Source organism: Dromiciops gliroides, chromosome 4, assembly GCF_019393635.1.
Source record: "Dromiciops gliroides isolate mDroGli1 chromosome 4, mDroGli1.pri, whole genome shotgun sequence".
NCBI lineage: Eukaryota > Metazoa > Chordata > Mammalia > Microbiotheria > Microbiotheriidae > Dromiciops > Dromiciops gliroides.
In genome coordinates, this window is record NC_057864.1 from 160,877,937 (window position 1) to 160,905,041 (window position 27,105).

The 27,105-nt window shown below is 41.1% G+C and overlaps 2 protein-coding genes across 4 annotated transcripts in view; one reads left to right on the forward strand and one right to left on the reverse strand.

Annotated features, from left to right (window-relative positions):
* The window catches only part of TDRD10 (tudor domain containing 10), a 55,488-nt gene extending 53,922 nt beyond the window's left edge, over positions 1–1,566 (reverse strand). Inside the window, exons 1-2 of the mRNA XM_043963043.1 lie at positions 1,437–1,566; positions 82–134 (exon numbers count right to left, since the gene is read on the reverse strand). The gene's annotated coding sequence lies outside the window, so the exon portion shown is untranslated. The remainder of the gene's footprint in view (positions 1–81; positions 135–1,436) is intronic.
* On the forward strand, positions 911–23,216 carry SHE (Src homology 2 domain containing E). Of its 3 annotated transcripts, none has more exons than XM_043963039.1 (6): positions 911–2,066; positions 4,339–4,465; positions 11,391–11,720; positions 14,744–14,900; positions 16,687–16,806; positions 18,884–23,216. In XM_043963039.1, exons 1-6 carry the CDS (start codon positions 1,386–1,388, stop codon positions 19,068–19,070), a joined length of 1,602 nt encoding a protein of 533 aa, XP_043818974.1. In that variant the 5' UTR covers positions 911–1,385; the 3' UTR covers positions 19,071–23,216. The 3 variants fall into 3 exon arrangements, with proteins under 3 accessions (XP_043818974.1, XP_043818975.1, XP_043818976.1); XM_043963040.1 differs by having other exon boundaries at positions 16,687–16,769; XM_043963041.1 differs by having other exon boundaries at positions 16,687–16,759; positions 18,884–19,056.
* Positions 23,217–27,105: the final 3,889 nt, after the last annotated feature.

The following is a 27,105-nucleotide window of genomic DNA, read 5'->3' on the forward strand; positions in this document are numbered from 1 at the left end:
ATGTCTCGGTCTAAGGCGCTGAGTGGGGGTGGGGAAGGGGAGGGGGGAGGAGGGTTATGTAGCCAAAATAGTCTCACTTACCAGACTTCTCGGCCTCCTCGCACCCACTTTCTTTTCACAGAGCTCCCCAGAACCTGCAAAGCGAGGATATAGCAATGAGAGAGAGTGAGAGAGAGAAAACAGCGGCCCCTCTTCCACCCTCCCGCTATCCCTGCCTCGTGCGGCTGCGCGGGGCGGAATGCGAGGAGAGGAAAGGCGGTCAGGAGGATGATGGGTACTGCGCATGTCCAGTGGTGGATGCTGTGAAGGCTGGGTTGGTGCAAGCACAATTTAGTTTTGGGGAAGAGAGAGAATATGGGTATTACAACTTGTCTGACATTTAGATATTATTAGCGTTTTACTGTTTTTAAAAATGCACCACATCTCTCATTTGAGTCTTGCACCAACCCTTCGAGGTGGGGTACTTAATTAAGGAATTATTAGCCCCACTGGACAGAAGAGGAAATTGACGTTCGGATCTGCTTTCAGTCACACAGTTAATAAGTTAACTGGTATATGAAGCCAGGTCTTTCTGACTCCAAAGCCCAGCACTCTTGCCACTAACTCTTAGTTAGGAGTTACAGAGCCCGAGCTAGGTCGGGCCTGATTGGGAAGGTGGGATAATCTTGGTAAATCAGTCCCCTTTTTCACCTCCAGCACGCCAGGCTGAGGGGCGTGCTGCCCCGCCCCCGCCCATTGACAGTAGCTGAGCCTCGAGCCTCGAGCTTGAGGACGCACGAGGGAAGGGAGCGGGAGTGGGGCCGAGGACACGCCCCTCAGGCCCCGCCCTCTTCCTCTCAGCATGCGAGCTGGGCGGGAATCTGCAGAAGAGGGGAGGTGCCTAGGCCTAGGAGAGTGGAAGGGCCGGGCGGGAGGCTCTGGGAGGTGAGGGGCGGTTTTTCCCACCGCTGTACATCAATTAGTCGGTGCGTCCGCCGCTGTCACCCTCCCAGACCTCGGAAAGTACGATCGCCCACGTCGGGGGCGGTTCTCGAAGGTACAGTGAGCCGGGCCCCGTCCCCTACCGTCCGGGAGCTCCCTAGAACAGCCGGTGCGCGGGGGCGGGGACGGGAGTAGAGGAAACTTCGGGGGCCTTGGACCGCAGGAAGAGGAGCCTGGGGGACGGCGACGCCCGGCCCCGCCTCGAGCCCCGGGCCGGCCGCGCCGCACGCGCGGGTACCCTTCGCGTTTTCTGCACGGACAGACGGCCGAGCGGCAGTAGTTCTGCGGGTCTCCCCGCCCTCCGCACCTCCCGTCGTGGGAAAGTCGCCCGCGCCCCCTTGCCCCCATCTCCCCTGGGACCGGCCTCGCCGGGCTCGCCCCCTGCCGCTTCGCCGCCCCGGGGAATGTGTGTGTCGCCGGCGCCGGGCGTCTCTCGGTGTCTGGGCTTCGCCTACTTGCTCGCCGGCTCGGTCTCTGGAGGGGCCACGACGCTCCCCGGCCGGGCGCCCCCCATGGCAGCCAAGTGGTTCAAGGAGTTACCGCTGACGCTGAAAACGGTGTCGGAACGGGCGAAGCCGGGCGGCGGCGGCGGCGGCGGCGGAGGAGGAGGAGGAGGAGGAGGAGGAGGAGGGGGCGCGGGAGGAGGGGGCGGCCTGGCCAGCAAACTACGCAAGAACTCCGAAGCTGGCGGCCCCGGCCTGCCCCCGCCGTCCGGCAAGAGCCGCAAAAACTCGGCCGCCGAGCTGGGCAGCTGCAAGGCGGCCGGCTCCGGCCCGGCCAAGGACAGCCGGCTGTCCCGCGACAGCATCCAAGGGATGCTCCAGGCGGCTGCGGGCAAGAGCCGCAAGAACTCCCGCGCCGCCGCCGCCGCCTCCCCAGAGGAGGAGCAGCTCCGCGGCTCGGCCAAGAGCACCGGCTGCAGCACCTACATCAACCGGCTCATCAAGGTGGACACCCAGGAGAAGAACGGCAAAAGCTATTCCAGCTCCACCTCCAGCTCCAGCTCCAGCTCCAGCACTTCCTCCTCCCCCTCTTCCCTGGGACCCGAACTGGACAAAGGCAAGGGGGTCAAGCAGCAAGACACGGTAAGGAGAAGAATCCCCACTGAAATCACCCCCGCCCCGAATCAACCCTTCCACCCACCCCATCAAGCCAACTGTCCCCCTATAGCCAGGCCTTCCCCACAGCAAACCAATCCTTCCCTCCCCAGCAAACCAACCCTGCCCCTCATTAAGCCAACACTTATTTTCCCATCAATCAACTCCCCCCCCCCCCCCCCCCCGTGTCAAACCAACCTTTTTCCCCATCAAATCAGCCGCCGCCACCACCACCCCACCCCTATTAAACCCTTTGGACATGCTGTCTTATTTGGATGATGGTAGGAGCCTATAATACTTAATCCATACAGCCTTGGAACATTTCTTGTGTCTTTTTTTTTCCCCCACATGCCACTTTTAAGGGGTTGAACCCTTACTTGAAAAAAAATATCTAATATTCATTATAGTTGAGGGAAAGGTAAAAGCTGGACACGTCTAAGAAATGTTTGGATCATTGGTGACATTGTCGTATTCTTAGTGTTGGAATGCTTCACCAGAATACTATTATTCTTCTGGTAGTTCAAAACTCTTTTTAAATAGGGCTCTGCTACTTTACCAGACTTGTCTTCCTGTTGAAGGGTGCATATTCATCTTGTGATTTTGTGTAGGGAGTTTCTAGGCAAAGCCTTGATAAAATTAACTAAGGACGGGCCCAGATCTCTTTGCTAGTAATTGAATTCCCTTTCTTCTCTATAGCTAATGTTTGAAGAGGGGCATAGATCATGCATTTAGAGCTGAGAGGAAATTATTGAATCTAAACCTACCCTCTTCATTTTACAGGTGAGGAGACTGAGGCTCAGAGTAGTTCACCTCCCTAACCGCCTGAGACAGGATTCAAACCAAGGTCTTCTAGCACTGCTGTCCAGTGCACCAAGCTGTTTTTGAGTCCTCTTGGTTTTCAAAATGCTCTTAAGGAGGTTAAGATTGGGAAGAGCAAAGATATTTTCTGGTCCTCCTTATTATATCATAGTCTCTAGAAGCTGTCCAGGATTAAAGAGCAGTGAAAATGAGGGATAAAATATTTAGATTACTGTATTAACAAACAATCTTGCATTTTCCTTTCATTGAGTACACTGTCTTCATAGGGGAAGAGATTCCTAGGGTGGAGGGGAGTTTGAACAGAGGAGTAAATTTCTAACAGCTCCAATTAACAGTCCCTTTGGACATTCTGCCTAATTGGATGGTGGTAAGAGCCTGTAACGTAAGGTCCATACAGCTTTGGAACGTTTCTTGTACATTCTTGTCTTATTTAACTCTAACATTACTTAGTGTTTCACATGAATATGGTTTGTCCTTCCAACTAGAACATAAGGTCCTTGAGAGCAGGGACTGCATAGCATGGTACTGTGTATCTCTTGCTGTGCCTAGAACAAGTCTACATGTGTAATTTAATTGGCTGTTGATAAAGATTTGTTGAATGAAGGAAGCAATACGATTGACACACATTTTCAATATTCACGTATAGCTGCTGGGCATCTGTGTTTATTCACTTATGTCTGTGGCTCCTTACCCTACTCTGAGTCCTTTCTAAGGTCTTGCTCATTTCCCCTTCTTTGCCTTCCCTCTTTTCAATCCCATGGGATAAGAGCCCACGCTTAATGCTCTCCCTCCTCCCCCTTTGCTTCTCAAAGTCATAGCTGTGCTTAGTGACACAACTGAAATCCTTCTTCCTTCATGAAGCCTTCCAGTCTGATGTCTCCCTTCTCTGAATTCATCATGCCATCTAATGCTTCTATTTCTTCGTTTAGTACTGCCTCTTTAACTACATTTTAAGTTCCACGACAGCAGAGGCCCTGTCTTACCCATTGCCCACAGCTCCCCAGGAGGCGTTCAGTAAGTATTTGGTTTTTGACAGACTGTGATTGGTAAGCTTAGTGATGGGGTTAAGTCCTCATGTGGATGTACTGTTACAGTTTTTGATTTGGTTGTTGTTTTTTTCTATTCTAAGCCCCCAGACCATTCATTTTATGTAGCAAATGCTTTCTTGGGACTAGAAAGGAAATGCAAGAGGAGATAGAATCATGCAACTCCATTAAGTGCCTGCTATGTGCACTGTACTAAACCAGTTATTAGAAAAAGTGCGTTGGATTGTACTTCTTGCTGATGGTGAGACTGTCTTGTAGTCTTTATTCATATCCAAACACACCCACTACACCTGTAGTCATTTGTACATTGATGGTGATTCTGAGATGCTGCAAACTATCATTTGGGTACAATTACTACTTTGGCACTTTGGAATCCTTCTCTTTTCTTCTTATAGGTGATCATTTTAGAAGACTATGCTGATCCCTATGATGCCAAACGTACAAAGGGTCAAAGGGATGCAGAAAGAGTAGGGGAGAATGATGGCTACATGGAACCATATGATGCCCAGCAGATGATAACAGGTTTGTACAAAATTGCTGGTTAAATATGGACATAAGCCTCCTACTTCATACATTTCGCCCTTTCAAGCAAGAAATCACTTGGCATAGTGGGTAGAGAGCCTGCCTCAGCATCGAGGATCTGACCTATACAGGCAAGTTCACCTCCCAGGAACCCAGGCAGCTCAAAGACTGAGATGTTAGGAGAGTTGCCAGTGGGCACTGGTTTAGGGATTTTCCTCAGCCAGAGGTGCCAGTGGACCACAAAAAAGCTCATTAGTATTTTTACCTAATACCTTTATCATCTGATACCTACTCTCTCACATTCTTTTAGTGTAGGGAGGAAATTAAGTGATTGAGCCAAGTCCGTAGTAGATAAAAGGAGGACCTGGACTTTGTTGGAAGACCTCCAGTGAGGGAGAGCTTACTAATTCCTGAGACAATCTATCCCACTTTTGTATAGTTCCAAATTGTTAGTTTTCCAAGCCTGAATTTGCCCCTTTCACAGCTTCTGCCTGTTACCCATAGTTCTGCCCTCTGGGACTCGGTAGAGAAAGACTAATCCCTCTTCAACATGACAGCCTTTAACAGACTTGAAGATTGCTATCATATTTCATTCCCCACCTCCACCCCACCACCACCACCCTCAAGTCTTCTCAAGGCTAAAACATCCCCAGTTCTTTAAATAGATCCTCATGTGAAATGATTTCACCATCCTGGCTTATCCTTCCCTGGATGCTCTCCAACTTATTAGAGTCCTCCTTAACAACATGGCATACAGAACTGACCCCGATACTCCAAATATTGTTTTTGATTTGACCTATGAAAGCAAGGACATGTGAATAATTTTTATGCTCTGAAAACATTTAAAAGAGCTAATTAAAAGAATAGGAAATTTTGAGACCAAAAGATAGCATGAACCAGCTGACTTCAGAGCTCCAGAAATAAATCACCTTTAAATTTAGATGCTGTATTTTAGATAGTTTACATCAGCCCTGGTCAACTAGGGCAGAGTCAAGTCAACAGCAAGTATTTATTAACCTGCTATGTGTCAGGCACTGTGCTGAGCACTGGGCATGCAAAGAAAGGGAAAAGACAAGACCCTACCCTCAAGGAGCTCCCAGTCTAATGGAAGAGACAATTGCATACGAACTACATAATTCATATATATACACATATATATATATATACAGAGAGAGAGAATGAGAGAATTCTTTGGAGATTATCACAGAGGGAAGGCAGAGTATGGGGGCTCATGACCTCCTTAGTCTGGTCATTGCATCTTTTTGAGATTAGAACAGAAGTCTCTTCTTTTCCTTCATGTTTCTGTTAAGATCATGTAATTCCTGGAGTTTGATGTACTTTCCAAGGTCATTTAATCTGTTTCAATTCAATCCACACTGGCCTTTAGGCAAGATTACTACTTCTATGAATTAAAATGAATGAAGTGGGGAATCCTGGCAGCTAAGGTTACTATAAGTATTTCCTGAATTCCTTATTTCCCTAGCCAAGCTATTGGATATCTGAGAGTCACAAGTGTGCATTAAGGAAATAATACATTGTTTTAAAGAATAGCTCAAAACTATGTAGACATGATGTGATTCTGTTATTTTGCTGGAAAAAAAAAACTTCCTCAAACTGTCTATTTGACGAAGCTAGAAATTGTTGTGTCTTTACTAAATGTAATGGTATGCCTTAAATTCTTTTTTTTTTTTTCATAATACTTTTTTTTGTTTTGTGGGGCAGTGAGGGTTAAGTGACTTGCCCAGGGTCACACAGCTAGTAAGTATCAAGTGTCTGAGGCCACATTTGAACTCGGGTCCTTCTGAATTCAGGGCTGGTACTTTATTGACTGCACCAACTAGCTGCCCCCCATAATAGTTCTTAATTTAAAGGTGATGTATTTCTAGAATCATGAAGTCAGTAGAATCATGCTATCATTTTGGTACCAAACTTTCCTATTTTAATTACATTTATTTTATATCTTTATGAGCTTAAATTAGTGCTTTGATAGAACAAATTTAACAAACAATACTTCCTTTGGTAAATTTTATCTACTAACTTTTATTTAAACTTTGTGATTTAAGATACACAGACATCTACTATATGAGTGCTGACTCAAGGGAGTTTTTTGTTGGGTTTTTTTTTTTCCTCTTGAGTGTCATGAGTTTCATGCCTGGGAAAGGACTAATTGGTCACACATTAAAGACTTTGTTTCTACTGTTTTTAAAACAAATTGAAAAGCTGTCAAGCTACAGGAACGTAAGCAGAGTCTCAGAATAGTGGAACACAAGGATAATTATCTTCAGCGCTCTGATACAGTCAGGGCAGGCTTCAGAAATGAAAATGAACTAGAACAGGAAAGCAGTGCTTCTGTTTCCTGCTGCTCTGCTGGAGGGAGATAAGGAGCTGGATTCAGCCAGGGTGTAGCCTGGCCAGGCTTTGACCCTGAGGTCACTGGACTGTGACCCTTGGTGAAACCCTTGAATGAAAGGAAATGAAAAATGAACTGAGTCACAGTAAAATATAGAAAAAAATAATAAAAATTAGGTGGTTGGAAGAGAGGAATAAAAAGGATAAATTAAAACAATTAGGGATGTAAAATTTCAAAAAAGGAGTTTCCCCTAAGAATCTATGCCGAATTCCTGTTTTCAGCTTCTGTTCTTTTGTTTTCATATTTTTGCTCTCTTCCTCTTTAAATAGAATAAATCATTTTGTCTCTTGGGTTCCTTTTAAGTGGCTATGAAAAACATACCCATGAAATTGATTTGTATTTTTCTTATGAATGTTATATTCTTAATGTCATGGGCTTACAAAGGAAGTTACAGATCAATTGAGCCTGCTAAATGAAAAGTATATCTGTGAAATTTGCTGTTTAAATAAAACAGTAGCTCCTCCTTTCTTGTGGGGTAAAATGCAAACTGGTTTGCTTGGTTCAGGACCCTCCACAATCAATTTCCACCTTACCCTTCTGATTCATATTTTATGGTACTATTCTTAACCTACCTCATATTCTAGGGAAATTGGACTGTTAATTTCCGCCCTCTGTGATTAGAATGGACTTCTTTCACACCTTTCTTCCTACTAAAAGTCCTTCTTCCTTCAAGGCCCAGCTCAGATGTCCTCTCCTCCAGGAAGCCTTCCTGAATTCTTCCTTTTCTACTTCCTCCTCCCCACTTGAAAGCTTTCTCTTGCTGCTTTTTCTCTTTCTCCGCACATTTCTCCCATGCACTTGGAATGAACCCTTCCTATGTACTTAAAATATTCTTCCTTATATGTTTATGTGCACATTTTATTACTCTTATTAGTATGTAGGCTTGAAGCTAGGGATAATTGGGAGTGGGCAGAGCAGAATCTTTATTTCTAATTTCTTCTCAGTAGTCAGAACTTAATAAATATCTAAATTCTATTTAAAATCTAAAACTTCAACGACATCATTTTCAGCAATCTAATAAAACAACAATCTATATACTTTCCTTTTAACTGTTTGAAAGCCATTGGTCCCTAGTAATTGGGTTTTAGTCACTTCCCTTGATACCTAATACATATACATTCCCTTCTCTATCAGCATAGTGTAAATGCATTGACTTAGCCTACCCATGGGGCTACACAGCTGGGCAGAATAACAGGAAATGAGTGAGCCGAACAGAAGCTGGAAATAAATGATTTGCTGCTGGGTTTTTCCTTTCTTTTTTTTTTTTTTTTTGTTCTGCTTAGGTACTGTGGAGTTATTTAAATGTTTACAAAACATCATCTCTTTATAGTTCATGTGGAGGACCTTTACTCTCTTTTCTTGATCTACATAAAGTTGAGAGTATAAACCTGCTTTTTAGCTGTAATACCTGGTATGAAAGCACTCTCGTTTATATTATCTACAACACCAGGAGGTTGGATTAGAACTGTGATCCTTTAGTCTTCATCCATGTAACAACCCCATGTGGAAAGAAAACGGAGGCATGGGAGTGGGGCAGCAGGAGCAGGCATTTCTTGACCTGAGTCAAGTAGTTACTTAATAGCAAAGCTGAGACTAGAACCCATATCCTCTGGGAATTTTGAAAACAAGCAGGAATTTGTACTTCCTTTAGAAGAGAGGTTATGAATGGGGGGGGGGTAGTAACATAAACCATTTTCCTCAGCAGAATGTATGCAGTAAAAGGTTGTGAGCATTTAGCATTGTTTATCATTAGTCCAGAGTTGCCAATTTAGTATCAGAGATCCTTAAAAGATCATAGAGGTCATCTGGCCCCAATTTCCTTCCCAATATGATGATTTCTCATAACATCCAGGGTTTTTTGGGTTGTTTGTTTTGGTTTGTTTTGGGCCTTTTTGTTTTGGTTTGGTCTTTTAAACACATTCAGCTTTTTAAAATGTTCTCATTGTTTGGATATTCAATCAAGATTACATATGGGAAGAAAATAACTATGGGAGAGGGAGGGAGACAGTCATGGTTCTTTAGATTTTTTCACCATTTCCCTTGTAAGCCTCAAACTTTTTAGGGTTTACAACTCAACGTTCTGATTTTTGTTCCACATACAAACATAAACTTAGACCTCTCTGTCTGGAAAGAACATTCTTCAGTGGTTTGAATACTTCTAAAAATTTGTTCCAAATATGAAAATGTGTCTCAGTGTCTTTAAACAGAGCAGGTATAAGAAACATTTAGCTCATGGAGATGATGTTAACGTAGTGGTCAGGGGAACTTTGATTAAACCTTTCCCTCTTGCCCTACTCTACAATACCATGTTACACATAAAAGCTTGATTTTTTAAGAGGGTAGAAAATGACTTGAAGTATCATGTTTTGAAATTCTTCAACTTAGACTTTTGTAAACTGAGCATTTGAATTAAACTCTTAAATTTACATTACACAGTTAAAATAGGGCCCGATTTGTCTATCAAAGAATCCTTTATCATAAAAGATCCTTGTATTAGAGGAGTTACAAGCTAAAACTAAATTGCTTAAATTGGTGGGGGGAGCCCTCTGTGTTCTTTCAGTTATCAACAATGTAAATATGTGTGGAGTATAGTCTACAAGGCTAGAATTAGTTATCGAGAAAAAAATTTTTTTTTAGCACATTTCATATCTTGTTCCATCCAGCAGCACATTTTAATTGTTACAAGGTCAGCTCTTGGTTTCAGCCCTTTGCTGCAAATGACTGTTTATCTGCAGTTAGTTAACTGCTTTCTGTTGTCTGCCATGGTAAATGGCTTGTATCGGACAGCCTGGGTGTAGCTTCCTTTCTCCATTTCCTCCTTCTCAGTCTTGTTTCCTTTCAGAGCCAGCTCTGCACGTCAGGGGCTATTCTCCCTACAGGAAGGATCCGTTTGCAACCATGTGATTGTTTCTGTTACTATGGCGCCTCAGGTTCAGGGCAGCCAGGTGCTGGAATGAATTCTGAAGTCATTGAGCTTGAGGGGGTGGAGGGACCCCATGTGGAAGTCTTTCTTTTTTCCTAATTAAACATTGTTTAAAGACCTAATAATACTTTGCATATCTTTTACCCAGTCCAAGGACTTTCAAAGGAAGGAGTGCTTTTCTTTCCCTTCCTTTCTTGTACAGGTTGGACTAGGTAGACACTGAGCTCCCAACCCCCAAATTCTAGGATTCAGTCATCAGACCAAGTACACAGCTCACTGTTATTTTCACTCTTCTCTCCCAGAACTCTGTAGACATTCTTTAAAAAAGATAGAAAGACATTTAATGTGGGCACTTAAGTACCATCAGCTCTGCATTGTTTTACAAGTATGAAATGTTGAACATCACTATAAAGTTGTTCCATATAAGGTAATTTCTACTTTCTAATTATCTATCTAAATATATTTCCCCTGATCATAGGTATAGAAAAGCTCCTTTTCTTCCTAGTTCAACAGAGACAGGGTTGAAGTGAGACAAGGAAGAACATAGAATGCCAGCTGATATAATGTGACTGGACTTTGAGAATGAATTAAATGTGTATCCTATTATTCTATCCTTTCCTGTTCTCATTTTTTATTTGTAGTTCCTTTGGAAAAAACAGCCACCTTGTTTTGACTAAGCTCAAAGGAAAGGTGTTCTTGGTTTTTCTCCTGAACAGAACAGAACAGAAGGTGCCAGCTCTAGAGCCCAGGAGTAGTTGGGACGGAGAGTGTATGAGACTCAAAAGTGACAGAGTTAAAGCTGGATATGGACATTGGTCCCCTATTCATTATAAATAGATTCTAGGTTGAATTTTCTGTTCCCCAAGTTTGAGTAACTCCCCCCCACACACACTTACTCTGGTTTTATTTCTTTTCTGTTCTTTTCCTAGGCTGCAGCATTGTTTTGTGGCTCTAAAATTTAAGTAATCATTCTTCTTGGGTCATCCTATCATGTGCCTTCTTTACAAAATGCTTTACAAAAGACTTTCCTCCTTCTGGTTATTCTCCACGATTAGAAGACATCGTTTCTAACCCACAGAAACAAATTCTTCCTGCTGTTTGCAGTTTCCTACACACTGACTCCTTTACATCTGGCTTGTCTCATTTTGTTCCGTAACATGGAGCAGACAGCTTAAGGCTAAACTGGAGCCAGATCAGACTACACGGTTAGAGTAGGTATGTGGCAGTGTGCCCTGGAACTGCTGCTTCCTTTGGCCACATTGCTTCATTCTAGGCCTTACTTTGGGATCTGTAGATTTCTGTGATCTTTTCCAGATTAATGCCTAATGTTTATACGTCATAGGAGTTATATAGCAGATAGAGGAAGGAAGGCTTAGACACTTTCCCTCTCTTGCTCCTATGCTACTGGCAGAGAATCTGAGCTATCGAAACATAACTCCAGCCTTACATGCCAGCCTTGACTGGGGAGATAAGACAGAAAGATGGGTGGGTGCTTAAGTTTCATGGATATTATAATAGCATGCCCCCTTCAAGGGAACTGTGGTGCTACATGTGTGTTTTCATTAATCCACATTTACATATATACCTTTCAGAAATAAGGCGAAGAGGTTCTAAAGACCCCTTGGTGAAGGCTATTCAACTGCTTGACAGCCCCTGTGAGTCAGGGGAAAATGGCACTAAATCAGAGACTTTAGCTAAAAGACGGAGTTCCAAAGACCTTCTGGGCAAACCCCCACAGCTGTATGATACTCCGTATGAACCTGGAGAAGGAGGACCCAAACCAGATGTACAGATGGGCACCATACAAGAAAGGAAGATACGTTCCCCAGACAGCAGGCTTCCTGAAAATGATGAGCGACCAGCAGGAGAGTATGAACAGCCGTGGGAATGGAAAAAAGAACAGATAGTGAAAGCTTTGTCAGGTAGGAGGAAATCACTGAAATGGGTGATGCCATCTCACCCAAATCACCCATTTCACCCAAATTGCATAAAATGTCTGGGCTTGCTTTTTACTTAGTGAAATGCCTACTACTTGACAGCCAGTGTTAGGCACCAAGGAGGCAAGGACTCAGGAGTCCCTGTCTTCAAAGATTTTCCTACCGAGGAAACAGCATATGCACAGAATATGGAATGCAACACATCTCCAAAGAGATCAAAAGGAATTTAGGGGGAGGAGCAACAGAAACAAGGGGGACCAGAGCAGGTTTTCTGTAGAAGATGGAGCATGAGCTAAGCTTTGAAGGAGGATGGGGATTCTATAAGGTGAGGCTGAGGAGGGAGTCCATGGAGACTAGAGATAGGCTATTGAGCCAGGGAACGATACGTGAGGCTGAAATGTTGAGTATGTGGCATATAAACCTGTAACAGCAGATTGGGACATGTTGTGAAGGGCTTTAAAAGACAAACAGTTTTTACTTTATCCTAGAGGTGAACGGAAGCCATTGAAGCTTCTTAAGCAGAGGAATGATAGGATCCACTCTCCATTTTAAGAATATTAATTTGGTGGCAATGCAGAGGATGAATTGGAGAGGGAGGAGATGGAGGCAGGAAGACGAGAGGCAGTAAGGAGAAAGATCTGAACTCGGGTGGTGGTGGTATGAGAGAAGAAAAGGTGGATGTCAGATCTGTTGTGGAGGTAGAATCCACAATTCTTTATAACTGAGTGGGTGGGAGGAGTAAGGAGCAAAGAATAGCTCTGGGGTAGTGAGCCTGGTTTGCTGGAAGGTTAGTATTGCCCTCAGTAGAACTACAAAAATTGAGAGGATTTGGGAGGAAAGAAAAATTCTGTTTTGGACACATCATTTGAGATATCCAATGGACATTCATTTGGGAATGTGGGACTGAAGTTTAAGAGAGACTGGGGCTGGAGAGCCAGATCTGGGAGTCACCTTTTCAGACATTGTAGTTGAATCCATGGTAGCTGATGAGCTAGATCTCTCAGAGAGAGTAGAGAGAAAAGAGCCCAACACAACTTGGCTGGCTTCAGTCACTTTGATACCTCCATTATAGGTGTTTTAAAGACTCTCCTGAATTATATTACAAAGAAATGGGATTTGGTTTTTTTTTTTCTTAGTTGTTTAGGCAATGGTCTAAAGTTGTTCTCCTTTATATTTGCTTCCATTTGTGTAACACATCTGTTATACAATTCTATGCAATATTGAATAAAATTAAATATACATTTCATTCATTTTCATTTAGGAACTAAGTTTAACTCAATTTAACATTTTTTGGGGGGGAGTGAGGCAATGAGGGTTAAGTGACTTGGCCAGGGTCACACAGCTAGTAAGTGTCAAGTGTCTGAGGCCGGATTTGAACTCAGGTCCTCCTGAATCCAGGGCCAGTGCTCTATCCACTGCTCCACCTAGCTGCCCCTAAGATATAATGATCCCTGAGGAAGAAAATCACATGCCTGGGTCTGGTTGGTAGAAAGACAAAGAGAAGAGGTTCCCAAAGAGAGCTTGTAGCCCATAGTTCTTTAGTGCTCTGAAACTTTTAATAAAAATCTGTTTATAACATATTTATGTATGTGTGCTTATGGTAGTCAATGATAAAACATTAATAATATAGAGTATTTATTCATTTATGACTTAATAAGGTTTTCTTTACATATGGGTGTCATCTGCAATTTTCCCTAATATAGCACAAATCTCCAAAAATTCCCATTTAATTATCAATGGCCAACCCACGAATGTCGAGGGATGACTATATATACACATATATTTGCATAATTGATAGTGAGAGGATCCATGTTACTGTCAGAAATAAAACATTTCAGTGCCTAGTCCTGGTTTCCCATTAGTTAATGCTACCTGCATTTGAATGCCTTCTGGCTATTTTTCCTCTAACAGTTAATTAACATGACTCTAGTTATGATCTAAGGTAAGATCCAGATTTTTGAATGTGTAAGTGATGTATTTAGCAGCTGGTTCTTTAATCCACATCATCCGTGACTACTTAGGATGTTAGGATCATAGAACTAGAACTGGCCCTTAGAGATTAACTAGTCCTACTCCCTCATTTTTGCAGCTGAGGAAACTGAGGCTTAAAGAACCTAAGGGACCTATCCAAGGCCATACAGGTAGTAAGCATCAGGGATGGGACTTGAGCCCAGGCCCTTTAACTCTAGAACCAGGCCTTCGTCCACTGTACTGTGCTCAGAAGCTTAAAGTTGATCAGTCTGGGATTATTGAACCACCTATTAGGTACCTGGACAGTTAGGTGGCTCAATGGATAGATGGCTGGGCCTGGAGTCAGGAAGATCCAAGTTCAAATCCTACTGCAGACACTTACTAGCTGTGTGACCCCATTTGCCTCAGTTGCCTCATCTGTAAAATTAGTCAGAAAAAGAAATAACAAAGTACTCCAGTATCTCTGCCAAGAAAACCCCAAATGGGGTCATGAAGAGTTAGACACAACTGAAAGAACTGAACAACCACAAAATTAGGTGCCTTTAGTTTGCCTTTATACATGCTTCAGATTTGTCCAGCCATAATGCCAAAGCATATATATCAAAGAAAAAAATTGCTGCATTTAGTGTGTTTTAAATCTATGCTGTCTTCATTTATTCCTGTCATCTTCCATTTGCTAGTGATTTTTAATAAAAAAATACCTAAACTTTCACTGGATGTGTACTTTGCTGGAACAATTTCACTACAATCCCTTTTAGTCTGAAAAGTGCAAAACTAGGAACCTCTGAGTAAATGTAATAAAAGAGGTAGAAGAGTTTGGTTCCCAACTGATATTCTAAAACTTCCTTCTGGTGGTGGATAGTTTGCTGGGAAATGGCATCATGTGTGATGACGGAATATCTGAGATTTCCGTGTGCTTAGACATGCCAACATATAGGAAAAACAATGCATCTTTTAGGAAAGGCAGTTTTTTCTTTGAAGTCTTCCATAGACCACTGCAGTGACAAGTCTGATATTAAATGGAGCCTTCCTTCCAGTCCAGTTTGAGGGATCGGAGCGACCTTCCATCAAGGAAGAAACATTGCGGCATCACCACAGGCAGAAGAGCTGGACTCAGAAGATCCTGAAACCAACCCTTTCTGATCACAGTGAAGGGGAGAGAGTGGACCCAGCCATTTGCCTGGAGAAGCAGCCGTAAGTCTGACCCTTTCTTTGAATGCCTCTGGGACTGATAAAGAATATTCATAGGATCATAAGTGTAGAGCTGGAAGGACCTCAGGAGCCCTCCAGTCCAGTTCCCTCACTTTACAGATGAGGAAATGGAGGCCCGTGGGCACACCGGCATCAAGTAGCAGAGCTGGGGTATGAACCCAGGTCCACTGATGCCAGGTCCAGCAAGCACTCTGCACTATATCACGCTATCTTCTGCAAAAATAAAAAACTTGGAGACAAATGATTATTCCATTATCAGGATAGAACCTGGAATAATGATTTCATTGGTATGGGGAACTTCCTTTTACCAAGGCAGGTCAGCACATTCTATGCAATTTGTAGTCTTAGATGTTGCTTGAAGAACTGGGAAGTTAAATGATCCACACAGGGTCATACTGCTAGTTATGTGTCCAAGGTAAACCTTGAACCTAGGTCTTTCTGGCTTTGAGACTGGTACTTTCTACCAGCTGTTCTCATAGTGTGGTCCTTGGGCCCATGGGGGTCCCCAAGACCTTTTCAGGGGATCTGAGAGGTCAAATCTCTTTTTATAATAATACTATACTAAGACATTATTTGCCTACTAAAATACTCTTCCAACTATCTCATATTTGTGTGAGGCTGGATTTTCTTTGTATATATCAACCAGAACAATATATTTAGGGGCTGCTGGAGAGAGCACAGCCTGAAGTCAAAAAGGCCTGAGTTCAGATTCGACCTAACACTTATTAGCTGTGCAACACTGGGCAAGTTGCTTAACCTCTGTTTGCCTCAGTTTCCTTATCTGTAAAAGAGAGCTTATAATAGCCCCTGCCTCCCAGGGGTTATTTCAAGGAGCAAATAAAATAATAATTGTAAAGTATTTAGCATAGTACCTGGCACATGCTAAGTGCTATATAAATTTTATCTACTAATGCAGAGGCAGAAAAGAGACTCTAGATGTCTTTTATTTAACTAGGCATCAGAGATTTGAAAATATATATATAAAACAATGCCTCTCTTCTCACTATTTTGTTTTGGAAAACATTTTTCATAAAAATGTTATTTATATTAACATGGAGGGGCAGCTAGGTGGCACAGTGGATAAGGCACCTGCTCTGGATTCAGGAGAACTTGAGTTCAAATCCAGCCTCAGACACTTAACACTTACTAGCTGTGTGACCCTGGGCAAGTCACTTAACCCTCATTGCCCTGCAAAAATAAAAATAAAATATATTAACATGGAACAGATTTATTATTGTTAATTTATAAATGAAAGTGAATTAAATATTTTTAAATATATCCATTTTAATTTCTATTGTGGTAAATATCAATAGTATAACTCACACTTTTAAAAAGCTCTTTTTGGTCCTCAATAATATAAAAGTGTAAAAGAGTGCAGTCCTGAGACCAGAAAGTTAGAGAAAGGCTTCTCTCTACATAATGCTTCTTGAGTTATTCCTAACATGTTACATGGAGATAATGAGCCTCCTATTTACTGCTATGAATTTTCTGTATTAAGGTGGGGGTTGTGCACAGACTTTGTTTGACTTGAACCTTAAACAAATTATACAGAATGGAAATTATATTTTTCAACAGTACCTGAACTTGATGTTCTGACAGACTTTGTGATGCAGAATTATCCTAATTTCCTTTTGATGTAGTTTAAAATAGGAAGTATGCTCTAGAATAAGTCACTAAAGGCACCAATTGCATTGCATCGACCAGGAGCGAATGTCGCAGTCTTCAGACTTTGAGTTTTAACACAACTCTACCTCCCTTCTTACTTTAGTTGGTATCACGGAGTCATCACCCGGGCAGAGGCGGAGAGTCGGCTCCAACCCTGTAAAGAAGCCAGTTACCTGGTGCGCAACAGTGAGTCTGGGAACAGTAGATACTCTATTGCACTAAAGTAAGTGTCTCGGTGCCCGGTCAGACTGCTGAGAGAGAAAATGAGAAATGGGCCAAAGAAGGTCTTAGATGGAATAAGGTTAAAAAGGTCATAGAATCATAGACTAGGAGCTTGAACGAACCTTAAACACAACCCCCTTGCTTTAGAGATGAGACTCTAGCCCAGAGAGGTTAAGGCACCTGCCCAGAAACACAGAGGGAGTCAATGTCAGAGGCAGGATTTTGAACCTGGGTCCTCTAACTCTTCAAATCCTGGGTTTTCTCCTCTGTGTCACATTAGGACTAAACCTCATGACTAGTTTAACAGACTCTTAAGACCGGCAGGAGGAGGGGGGACTTAACCAGAAAAACCAAAGAGTAAAGGTCCATTAGAATGGTCTCAATAGACCTTTTAAACTCATGGAGTGCTTGATTCAAAGAATACCTCCTTGCAATGTCATATGACTGCCCATGAAAAAATATAGATAGTCTAATGGTTTCTCTGTGGGAATAATTTTTAGAAAACAGAATTAGCTTGTTTACTTTCTCTCGACCAGTCAGAAATGATTGTTGAACATGCTTTCAATAATTCTTTGTCCCCTTTTCCATCTGTATAGTATGAATTATTTTAAAAATAATTTAAAAAATTTTGTTGGTGCCTCTTGTTTTTATGTCATTCTTTTCTGGATATAATGTTATTCTCCTCCAACCCCCTAAATTGATCCATCCCTAGTAACCAAAACCAAATAAGACAGTGTATGCGGCCCTCTCTCTGTAACCTCTAGCCTCTCTGCTAAGTCCTCGGGAGGAAGGGACATTTCATAATCGGTGTTCTGGGACCATTATTGTAGTTCCTTAGGAGGCCAGCCCACATTTGCATTGTTGTGTGGTTTGCTTACTTCACTCATACACATTTTCCCATCTTTCTTTAAATCCTATCTTCATAACTGATGGCTCAATAAGAACCCGTTTATTGGTTAGGATTTCTCAGACCAGCCTTGTCTCTCTCCTTGGGAATGATGACTGAATAAAAATAAGCTCTCATTTGTAATAAAGACCCATTGTGTCCTCCTGCACTCTGGAGTCCTTTGCCCCTCTGCATTTTGTCCTCTAGGCTTGGAGAAAGCCGCCCTGGCGGGAGCTTTGCTGTGTGTCTTACGCTGGAGAGGAGAGAAGATGGCTAGCTTCTCCTTCTCTCTCTCTCTCTCTCTCTCTCTCTCTCTCTCTCTCTCTCTCTCTCTCTCTCTCTCTCTCTCTCTCTCTCTCTGTCTCTGTCTCTCTCTCTCTGCTGCTCCTGACTGTACACAAAGACGTGTTTGTGCCTCAGCCCCTGGAGTCTGAGTTCCCCAGCTATCCTTGTCTCCGAGGCTAGTTCAGTGGCGCTATATTGGAGGATCATTGTCGGGAGTACTAACTGCATTTCCTTCCTGAGGAAGCAGAGCCCCTGTAGCTGAAACAATCAGACTAGAGGGGGAAAAAGGGGCTGGGTGTCCAAGCAGTATTGCTCATAAAACTGAAATGGCCAGCGAATATACAATGCCAGGAATAGCCCTGCTCGACTCCTGAAATGGGCGCTTTTTGGGTTAGCTTGAGCTTTCTTTGCCAGCTTGCATTGTCTGAGCCAACAGGCTGTATCTGAGCAAAACAAACTTACTTAAAACAAGGAATGGCCTTTCCAGACATGGAAAAAAATTTATTTGGATCCATACTTTATTATTTTGTTGTTGTTGAAGGAAATAGGGTGGACTTTTTTTTTAAACCTGAGTCTGAGTGCTTTAAGCAGTCTGGTAACATTAATGATGGGATGGCATTGATAATTTACTTTAGAAGGCGTTAATCCAACTAGCGCCTATGACTTTTTTATACTGAAGACACAGCTCCCAATGATGAAACAAGTTTAGCAGGAGGTTGGGAGGCTTCAAGCACTTTGCTTGAGTATTAGATGTCAAGAGCATTTCTTTTTATCATAGAACAGTGGAGGGAAGGCCAGGAGAGCCTGTGGGACTGCCCAGTGTTGGACCAGAGTGGTCTCTACTGGGCAGGGTTCCTCTAAGTCTCGGTTATTCATGTCTCCTCCTCTGGCTTGTGTCTCGTTACAGGACCAGTCAAGGATGTGTTCACATTATCGTGGCCCAGACTAAAGACAACAAGTATACTCTCGATCAAACAAGTGCTGTATTTGACAGCATCCCAGAGGTGGTGCATTACTATTCCAATGAGAAGTTACCTTTCAAGGGGGCAGAACACATGACCCTCCTCTACCCTGTCCACAGCAGACTACACTAACTCCACCAGTGAGGCACCTTGCCTCCCCAGCTACAGGGGCATAAACCCGACCCTGAGCCGGGCTTGACCTTTTCTCAGTTATTGGTGTCTACTTTCTACAGGAATATTCAGGGGAGTAAAAGTCTTCATTTAAAAAAAAAAAGAATAAATTGTTTGCCCCAGATCCAGTCCTCAGTACCTGCTTTCTTCACTGAAGAGGAGAACAGTATCTACACTAAATAACACTTCCTCAGAAAGGATAAGTAGAGACCCCAGCACAAAGGAAGAAGCAACATCTGCCCAGTTGTGAGCACAGCCAAAGAAAGGCACCTATCACCAACCAAAGTACCCAGTCTTTAAAGCATCATTTTGTGGTATAGCCCTTCTGTCCTTGTGGAGGAACCAGCCAGAAAAGGACAGGCTACTTGAATGCATACTTCACCATGGGATGGACCTTTGGGAACAGAGAAACAATGCAGAATAAGAATTGGCTGCTAACACTGGAAAAGGGGTCCTCAAAGGAAGTTTTCTGATAGGTTGTAATTCAAGGAGAACTCCAAACTTGAAAGAAAGTTCAATAATAGGTTTCTTTGGCAATTAGGATCCCATCCCCCTCTACCTTCCACTAACAGAGTTTTTGCTCGAGACTGTGTTTTCAAACCTGGCATCTGCTTCATGTGTGTATAACTGAGGAAAGGGGTGGGAATCACCCCAGGTCTTAATTGCTCTTGTCATTAAGCATTATTGGCATTGTTCTGAAATTGTAGAATAAAATAAGCAGCCAGAGGCTTGTTATTGATGGAAAAATTTAAAAAAAATTTTTTTAAGTAGCCAAATACTATTTTTTAAATGGATAATTTGTGAGTCTTTGCCTTATTGGGGAAAAGCCTATTGTTATGGGATTTTTGTGATTTGGGACAACTCGGGTAGATTTGTTTTACAAAAGTAGTACTTTGGGATTTAACAGTATAAGCTAAATTGCTTTGAGATGTTTTGTTTTTAAGAGTTTGCCACTCTGCGTCTGTCAGATTGAATTGTAGTCTGCCATGGTATTTTATAATAATTTTGGTTGCATGTGTGTCTTTAACCTCATAACAGATTTTCTATAAATTTTATTTCTCATGCTCTTAAATAAGGTTTTTGTGTTATCTTTATAATAAGCCATAAACTTATATTGCCAATTTATTTACTGTGAGGAAAACATGGGGATAACAGACTTACTGTGAGAAGAATAATATTATGGTAAGAGGCTCTATAATTGAAGCTGAGCAGCTGTTTCTGTATTCTGGGGTTTACAGTTTATTCATAAAAGTGTTCTAGGTGCCTGCAAAAAGATGCAATGAAAAGTTGATTTTTATAGCATGGGAATTTTTTTTTGTCTGTTTGAAAGACCAGAAAAAATATAAATTTGGATTCATTTTGAGGTAGGAATATCTCTGCAGCCACCAGTTATCATTTTTCTATTGTTAACATTTCACTTCATATACACATTTTGGGCAAAGGGGCTCTATATGTATACCCTTGCTTTTAAAATTCTAAAGGAATCTTTTGAATAATTCTTGTTTGTGTTGGTAATCTTATAATTTTTTTTAAAGCATAGATCAGAACCTTTAAAAATGGGCTACTTGTAAGACCTCCACAGGTCACAATTACATTATGTTCCATTTTATCTAAGACCTTATTCTCTAGTTATTCCCTAAATGGGATCCGATGAAATGTCCTAATTTTAACAAACGCCAAATCATTTACAAAAGTTTACTTTGTACACTAAATGACTTAAAAACTTGGCACTACCAACTACTGTGATGAATACAGAAGTAACATTTTAAGGTATAAATGATAAATAAATCAGGTATTTAGCTAAGCACTTATATTCCCAGCACTGTTCTTTTTCTGGACTTTTATGCATTATGCTGTTGCTGTTCAGTTGTTTGTCATGTCCGACTCTCTGTGACCCCATTTGGGGTTTTCTTGGCAAAGATACTAGAGTGGTTTGCCATTTTCTTGTGATGTCTGTGTAATACACTACACTCGTTTATAAAAAGCCAGAAGGAAAAATGTTATTGTAAAAAGTGATTTTTCTGTCTCGGGTGACTGACAAGAGAGTAGCCTATGGAATATGGTGACAAACCAAAAAGTAGAGTAAATTGGGGGATGGGAGTTAATCTGCTATTAAGATTGTGACAAAAGCCTGAGAATTCACAGCTGGGGTAGTGACACAAAGTACCATATGTTCTAAAAACAATTAGGCACAGCAGGGTGTCACCTAATGGCTTCCTTGTTAAGCTGCCTGGGCCAGCTGATCTAAAGCTGTATAAAAGCTAGATATTTATTGGAAGCTGGGAAAGTTGGTAGGTTTGATCAGTTTGTCTCAAAATCACCCATCTTATAGCTTTATTTATGTGAATTAAATTATTTCCAGTAAGGGAAACAATTTGGGGTGTCAGGGTGTTTGGGAAGAGACAATATTGTCATTTAGAACATCCATCTCTCATAATGTTTTAGAGATCAACCAGACTTTCTTATTTTATGACTGAGGAAACTAAGGCTCACAGACTGTGACTTATCTAAGATCATAACGCTAGTTGGAAGTTAACATAGCAACTAAAATCCCAGAACTGGGGAAAAAAAATCTGCTTTCCTGGCATCTCTCTGCATTTCCTTGCACCCCACTGTCTCTAGGATTTGAATACTACTTCTTTCCCCATCTTTCCCTTTATCTTCTTTCCAGGTTGAAAGCTTATACTTGGGTTGATTGTTTTAAAAGAGTGTGTTTCTAAGAAACCTGGAACAGTTAGCTGAATATTATTTACAAGCAATACTTCAAAAGTTAGGATAGGGAACGATGGAGAACAATAAAAACAAAATGTGATTATGTGTCTACTCTTTAAGGGCATCTTCTCTGCCCCCCCCTTTTTCCTAGCATTTCTAAAAAGAAATGTTTCTTAAAAGTAAGATTTCTGGAAAAGAACCTTATTCCTAACTGTTCAAATTCTTACCCTTTAGCAAGCAGCAGTTCACTAATTGTCTCACTTGGTGGGGGATAGGAGAGAGGCATTTAATCTGTAACTATCACCAAATTAATTTTTAATTTTTAACAGGAAGATAGAAATTTCTGGCTTTATTTTATCTGTTAATTAGTATATTATTAGCTGTCTGTCTTGAGAAAGAGTGTCTCATTTGAGAATTGAGGGATTTTTAGTTAAGTTTTAGAGTTTCAGAAGACTAATTAAGAGGTGGTAAAGTTAGGAGTTTTTTTCTGTTTGTTTTTTGGGGTGTTTTATGCATTCATTAGCCACCCTTTTGATGCAGGTTCCTTTAAGTGCCTTCTGTCAACAAAAAAGGATGGCCATTTTTTTTACTCATTCTAATTAAGAATGTTTTCTAGTTTCTACTTCTTCCCACCATCCCCAGGGTACTTTTGGCTTTTGAGTAAATTTCAGATGCTGTTATTCCCTTGTTCTACATCTTGTTTAATTTACCTTGCCTGCAATTTTCTTTGGAACCTCTTACATTATAAAAGGAAAGAGCTGGGCTAATACTACCATCTCATGGAAATGAGAGTAAACTGCAGTGGGAAAATTGGTGTGCTGGCCTAATTCTTATGGATGACTGTCTGAACAAAGTGCTATTCAGACGAGATAATATTAATCCTCTTCATTGTTTCCTAATGAATTACTGAAACCCTCTATTGGAGAAAGACTTGACATGGTGCTGATTACTGTAGCCACCTTGAAATACCCTTCCCTCTAAAAGGAGATTTGCATCCTAATAAACCTCTTTCCATTTTGATCTGGATTCCAGGGATACTATAGTGCTCATCATTGTTTAGGCTTGTATAGCTTGTTTTTTGTAGTTCTATTTTAAATGAAAGTGCTGGTGATTATCAGATAATTGGGGCTGACATCTAATTTTGCCAGAATTCTTAATTGTTCAGCTGTTTTTGTAAGGGGAACTCTGAAATTTTAAAACATCAGTTGATATATATAGGTTTAGCTTAGATTTTTTTTTGAAGAATGTATTTTAACCAACTGCCTATCTTATTAATTTTTAAATATTTATAATACAGAAATATTTTGTACAATTTCTGAATGTATTGTGATAGCCAACATAGGTTACACATCTCCCTGAACGCTGTTTACCCTGAAATATAACTTAAATAAATGTCATGTCAAACAAATCATAATCTTTGGCTTATTTCCTTCAATTAATTTTTTAATTAGTTTTTCTCTTTTGTTTTTTACATTATAATGGTTTTCTTCAGCATCCCTCCCCTTCTCTTTCCTAGAAAGCCATACCCTGTAACAAATAGTATTTTTTAAGACAAAAAAGGGAAAAAAACCCCAAAAAACAATGGAAAATATTGGCACAACTGTTCAGTTCATTGAAAAAGTTCACTTTGCCTCTCTTCATGTAAATATTTCCATGCTACTCTATTTGACACATTCATCATTTCTCTTCTTTTCTTTTCTTTTTTTTTTTGGGGGGGGTGAGGCAATTGGGGCTAAGTGACTTGCCAGGGTTACACAGCTAGTAAATATCAAGTGGCTGAGGTTGGATTTGAACTCAGGTCCTCCTGACTCCAGGGCTGGTGCTCTATCCACTGTGCCACCTAGCTGTCCCTCATCATTTCTTATAACACAATAATATTCCATCATATTCGTGACCCATAATTTGTTTAGCCATTCCCCTATTGAATGCAATGTACTTTCTCCCACCATCCCTCCAATTCTTTGTTATCACAAAAAGTGCTTCCATAAATAATTTGGTGTGTATGAGGATTTCTTATCAATGGCTTTCTAGAGATTTAAGCCCAGTATTTGAATCTCTGAATTGAACTTTATTTTGAATTGGTACTTTTTCATAATTCCAAATTGCTTTCCAAAATGGTTGTCCTGATTAACAGCTGTTGCGTCAATTAATCAGTGTGCCTATCTTCCCACAACTCTTTAGTCATTTTTTTTTTCAGGGCAATGAGGGTTAAGTGACTTGCCCAGGGTCACACAGCTAGTTAAGTGTCAAGTGTCTGAGGCTAGATTTGAACTCAGGTCCTCCTGAATCCAAGCCCAGTGCTTTATCCACTGTGCCACCTAGCTGCCCCCTTTAGTCATCTTTAATGTATTTCTCATACTATTCGTGATAGGGAACATTCTTTGAGATGGTTGTTAATACTTTGTAATTCTTCTTTTGAGAACTGTTCATCTCCTTTGATTACTTAATTATTGGGGAATAGCTATGGTTTATTTCATTTATTTAAATTTAATAGGCATCTTCTCCCTTCATTGGAACCCTCCATGTGACGTGAAATAGTCCAAAACTAAAAAGCAAAGGGGACAGACAGCTGCAGCAGGGAAAGCCAACAGTTGTGTTGCAAGGAAACACACAGGCTCTGGCAACAGACAACTGTGGGTTCAAATCTGGCCTCTTTTCTGACATTGGGCAAGTCTTCTTTGGCCTCAGTTTCCTCCCTTGTCAAATAAGGGGTTTGGATTAATTTGCTTCTGAGGTCCTTTCCAGCTCCAGAGCAGTGATCCTGTGTTTCCATAAAAAATATATGTAAAGTTATCAAACATGTGACCAGGGCATCTTGGCCTTATTTTTATCCTTTTACCTCTCCTTTCTTTTATTTTCTCTCTTCAGAGAAAGTAGTTTTAAAAATGGAACTAGGTTCCCTTGGCATGGTCAATCAAGTGTCTTAACATTCATTTTAAATGGAATATATTATAACGGAGTGAATTCTTTCTTTTTTGTGTGATGGAAAGTAAGTTTGTTTTTTAGTCATTCTTATTCAGTAAATCCATCAATCCCAAATAAGGTTCTACTGAGCATGAATAACTTTGACCACAAGGGGGTGTGAGAGCTCACTGTTTTGATGGTGTGTTTTTTTCCTTAATATTTGGCAAAAGGGTAGGCTATTTGACTTGAGAAAATATCATTTGAGTACTTTTTAGGATTCAAATTGTTTTCGGGTACACAAACGGATCAGGGTATTGTCCAGCCTGTTCCCTTTGGTACCTGTCATGTAGTAGCTAATAGCTAATTTAGTCAACCCCATAGGAGGAAAATCAAATTATGTTTCACTTAGACACATTGCATATAGTATACACCTGATTTTTTAAATCAAATACAAACAAAATCTTTTGGGGTCAGTTTTGACATATTGACAGATATAGTCATAGCTTTTATATTTATATTCAGATATTTTGCAGAATTGAAATAAGCATGAGAGACATAATTTTCCAGAGTGCACACTTAGTACCAGCCTTGGGATTAAGTTTTTACCCTCCATCCCCATTTCTGTATCATTCAGTACCTCCCTTCAAAAATGGTATGTGGGGGCAGCTAGGTGGCGCAGGGGATAAAACACCAGCCCTGGATTCAGGAAGACCTGAGTTCAAATACGGCCTCAGACACTTCACACTTACTAGCTGTGTGACCCTGAGCAAGTCACTTAACCCCTGTTGCCCAGCCCCTCCCCCTCCCCCAAATTGGTATGTGACTGATTCTAGAACTTTTCTGCTTGTTATTTATAATATCTCTCTGACCATATCAAACTTTAAAAACATGATTTGTGGAATAGATTTTTTTTTTTTTAGTGAGGCAATTGGGGTTAAGTGACTTGCCCAGGGTCATGCAGCTAGTAAATGTTAAGTGTCCAAGGCCAGATCTGAACTCAGGTACTCCTGACTCCAGGGCCGGTGTTCTATCCACTGCGCCACCTAGCTGCCCCTGTGGAATAGATTTTTAAAGCAAATTATGTTGACCCAGCCATCCTGAAAAGCAATTTGCAATCATGCTTAAAGGAAAAAAAGTCCATACCCATTGACCCAGAAATACTACTCCTAGGCCTATATCCTAAGAAAATCCATCAAGAATGTCCCATGTATACTAAATATTCACTGCAGTATTTTTTTTTTTTGGTGGTAGCGATGAACTGGAAAAAAAACCACTCATCTATTTCCTCTATGATTGTGGATCCTCTCTCACTGGAATTCTTCAAGTGGAGGCTAGATGAACTCTTGTTAGACACACTGTACTGGGAATCCCATTTGGGTAGGAGTTGGAATTAATGTCCTCTGAGGTCCCTTCCATTTCTCTGATTCTATGTAATTCTGTAATCAGGGGATGCCCAAGCATTAATGTGAAAGTAATGTAATATTCCTGTACTATATGAAAAAATGAGCACAAATTCAGGAACCTAGGAAGACAGGACACACCATGGGTGTCATAGGGTAAACTTGAGAGAACAACAACCAAAAAAAAAATTATCTGTGAAATTAAACCTTGAGTAACTGTGATGCCTAAGCTCAGCACCAGGGAAGGTTTGAAAAAATCTCCCTTCATTCCAGAAGCAGGGTGGTAAGGGCAATAAAGTGTTATATACTCTGGTTTTGCAGAGCTGGGTTTTTTCTTTTTTCTCTTTTTAAAGCTTTTGTGCAAGGAAAGGCTCATTTTGGACAGGGAAGTGGGAAGACAAATTTAAGAAATGAATGTGATGGGGCAGCGAGGTGGCGCAGTGGATAGAGCACCGGCCCTGGATTCAGGAGGACCTGAATTCAAATCCGGCCTCAGACACTACACTTACTAGCTGTGTGACTCTAGGCAAGTCACTTAACCCCAATTGCCTCACCAAAAAAAAAGAAAGAAAGAAATGAATGTGATATAAAACCAAAGGCACCAATAAAACAAATCCCTTAAAAGCAAATAATACCTTCCCAACTCTGTATATGAAGTAGAATTGCTAATTTGTACTAATTGAGAAAAATGTAATATATTTTCATTTTTGTCTAGTCCTTTGCAACATAGTCTTAGTGAGACACTTGGATGATATATGAAGCCTGGTCTTGTTAGACATAGTAATAATATAATAATAATAGCTAACCATTTATAGTACCTGTTATATGCCAGCTACTGTGTTAAGTGCTTTACAATTATTATCCATTTTGGTCCTTACAACAACACTGGGAGGCAGATGCTATTATTATTCCCATTTTACAGTTGAAGAACCTGAGGCAAAAAGAGGTTAAGTGACTTGTTCAGGGTCACACAGCTAGTT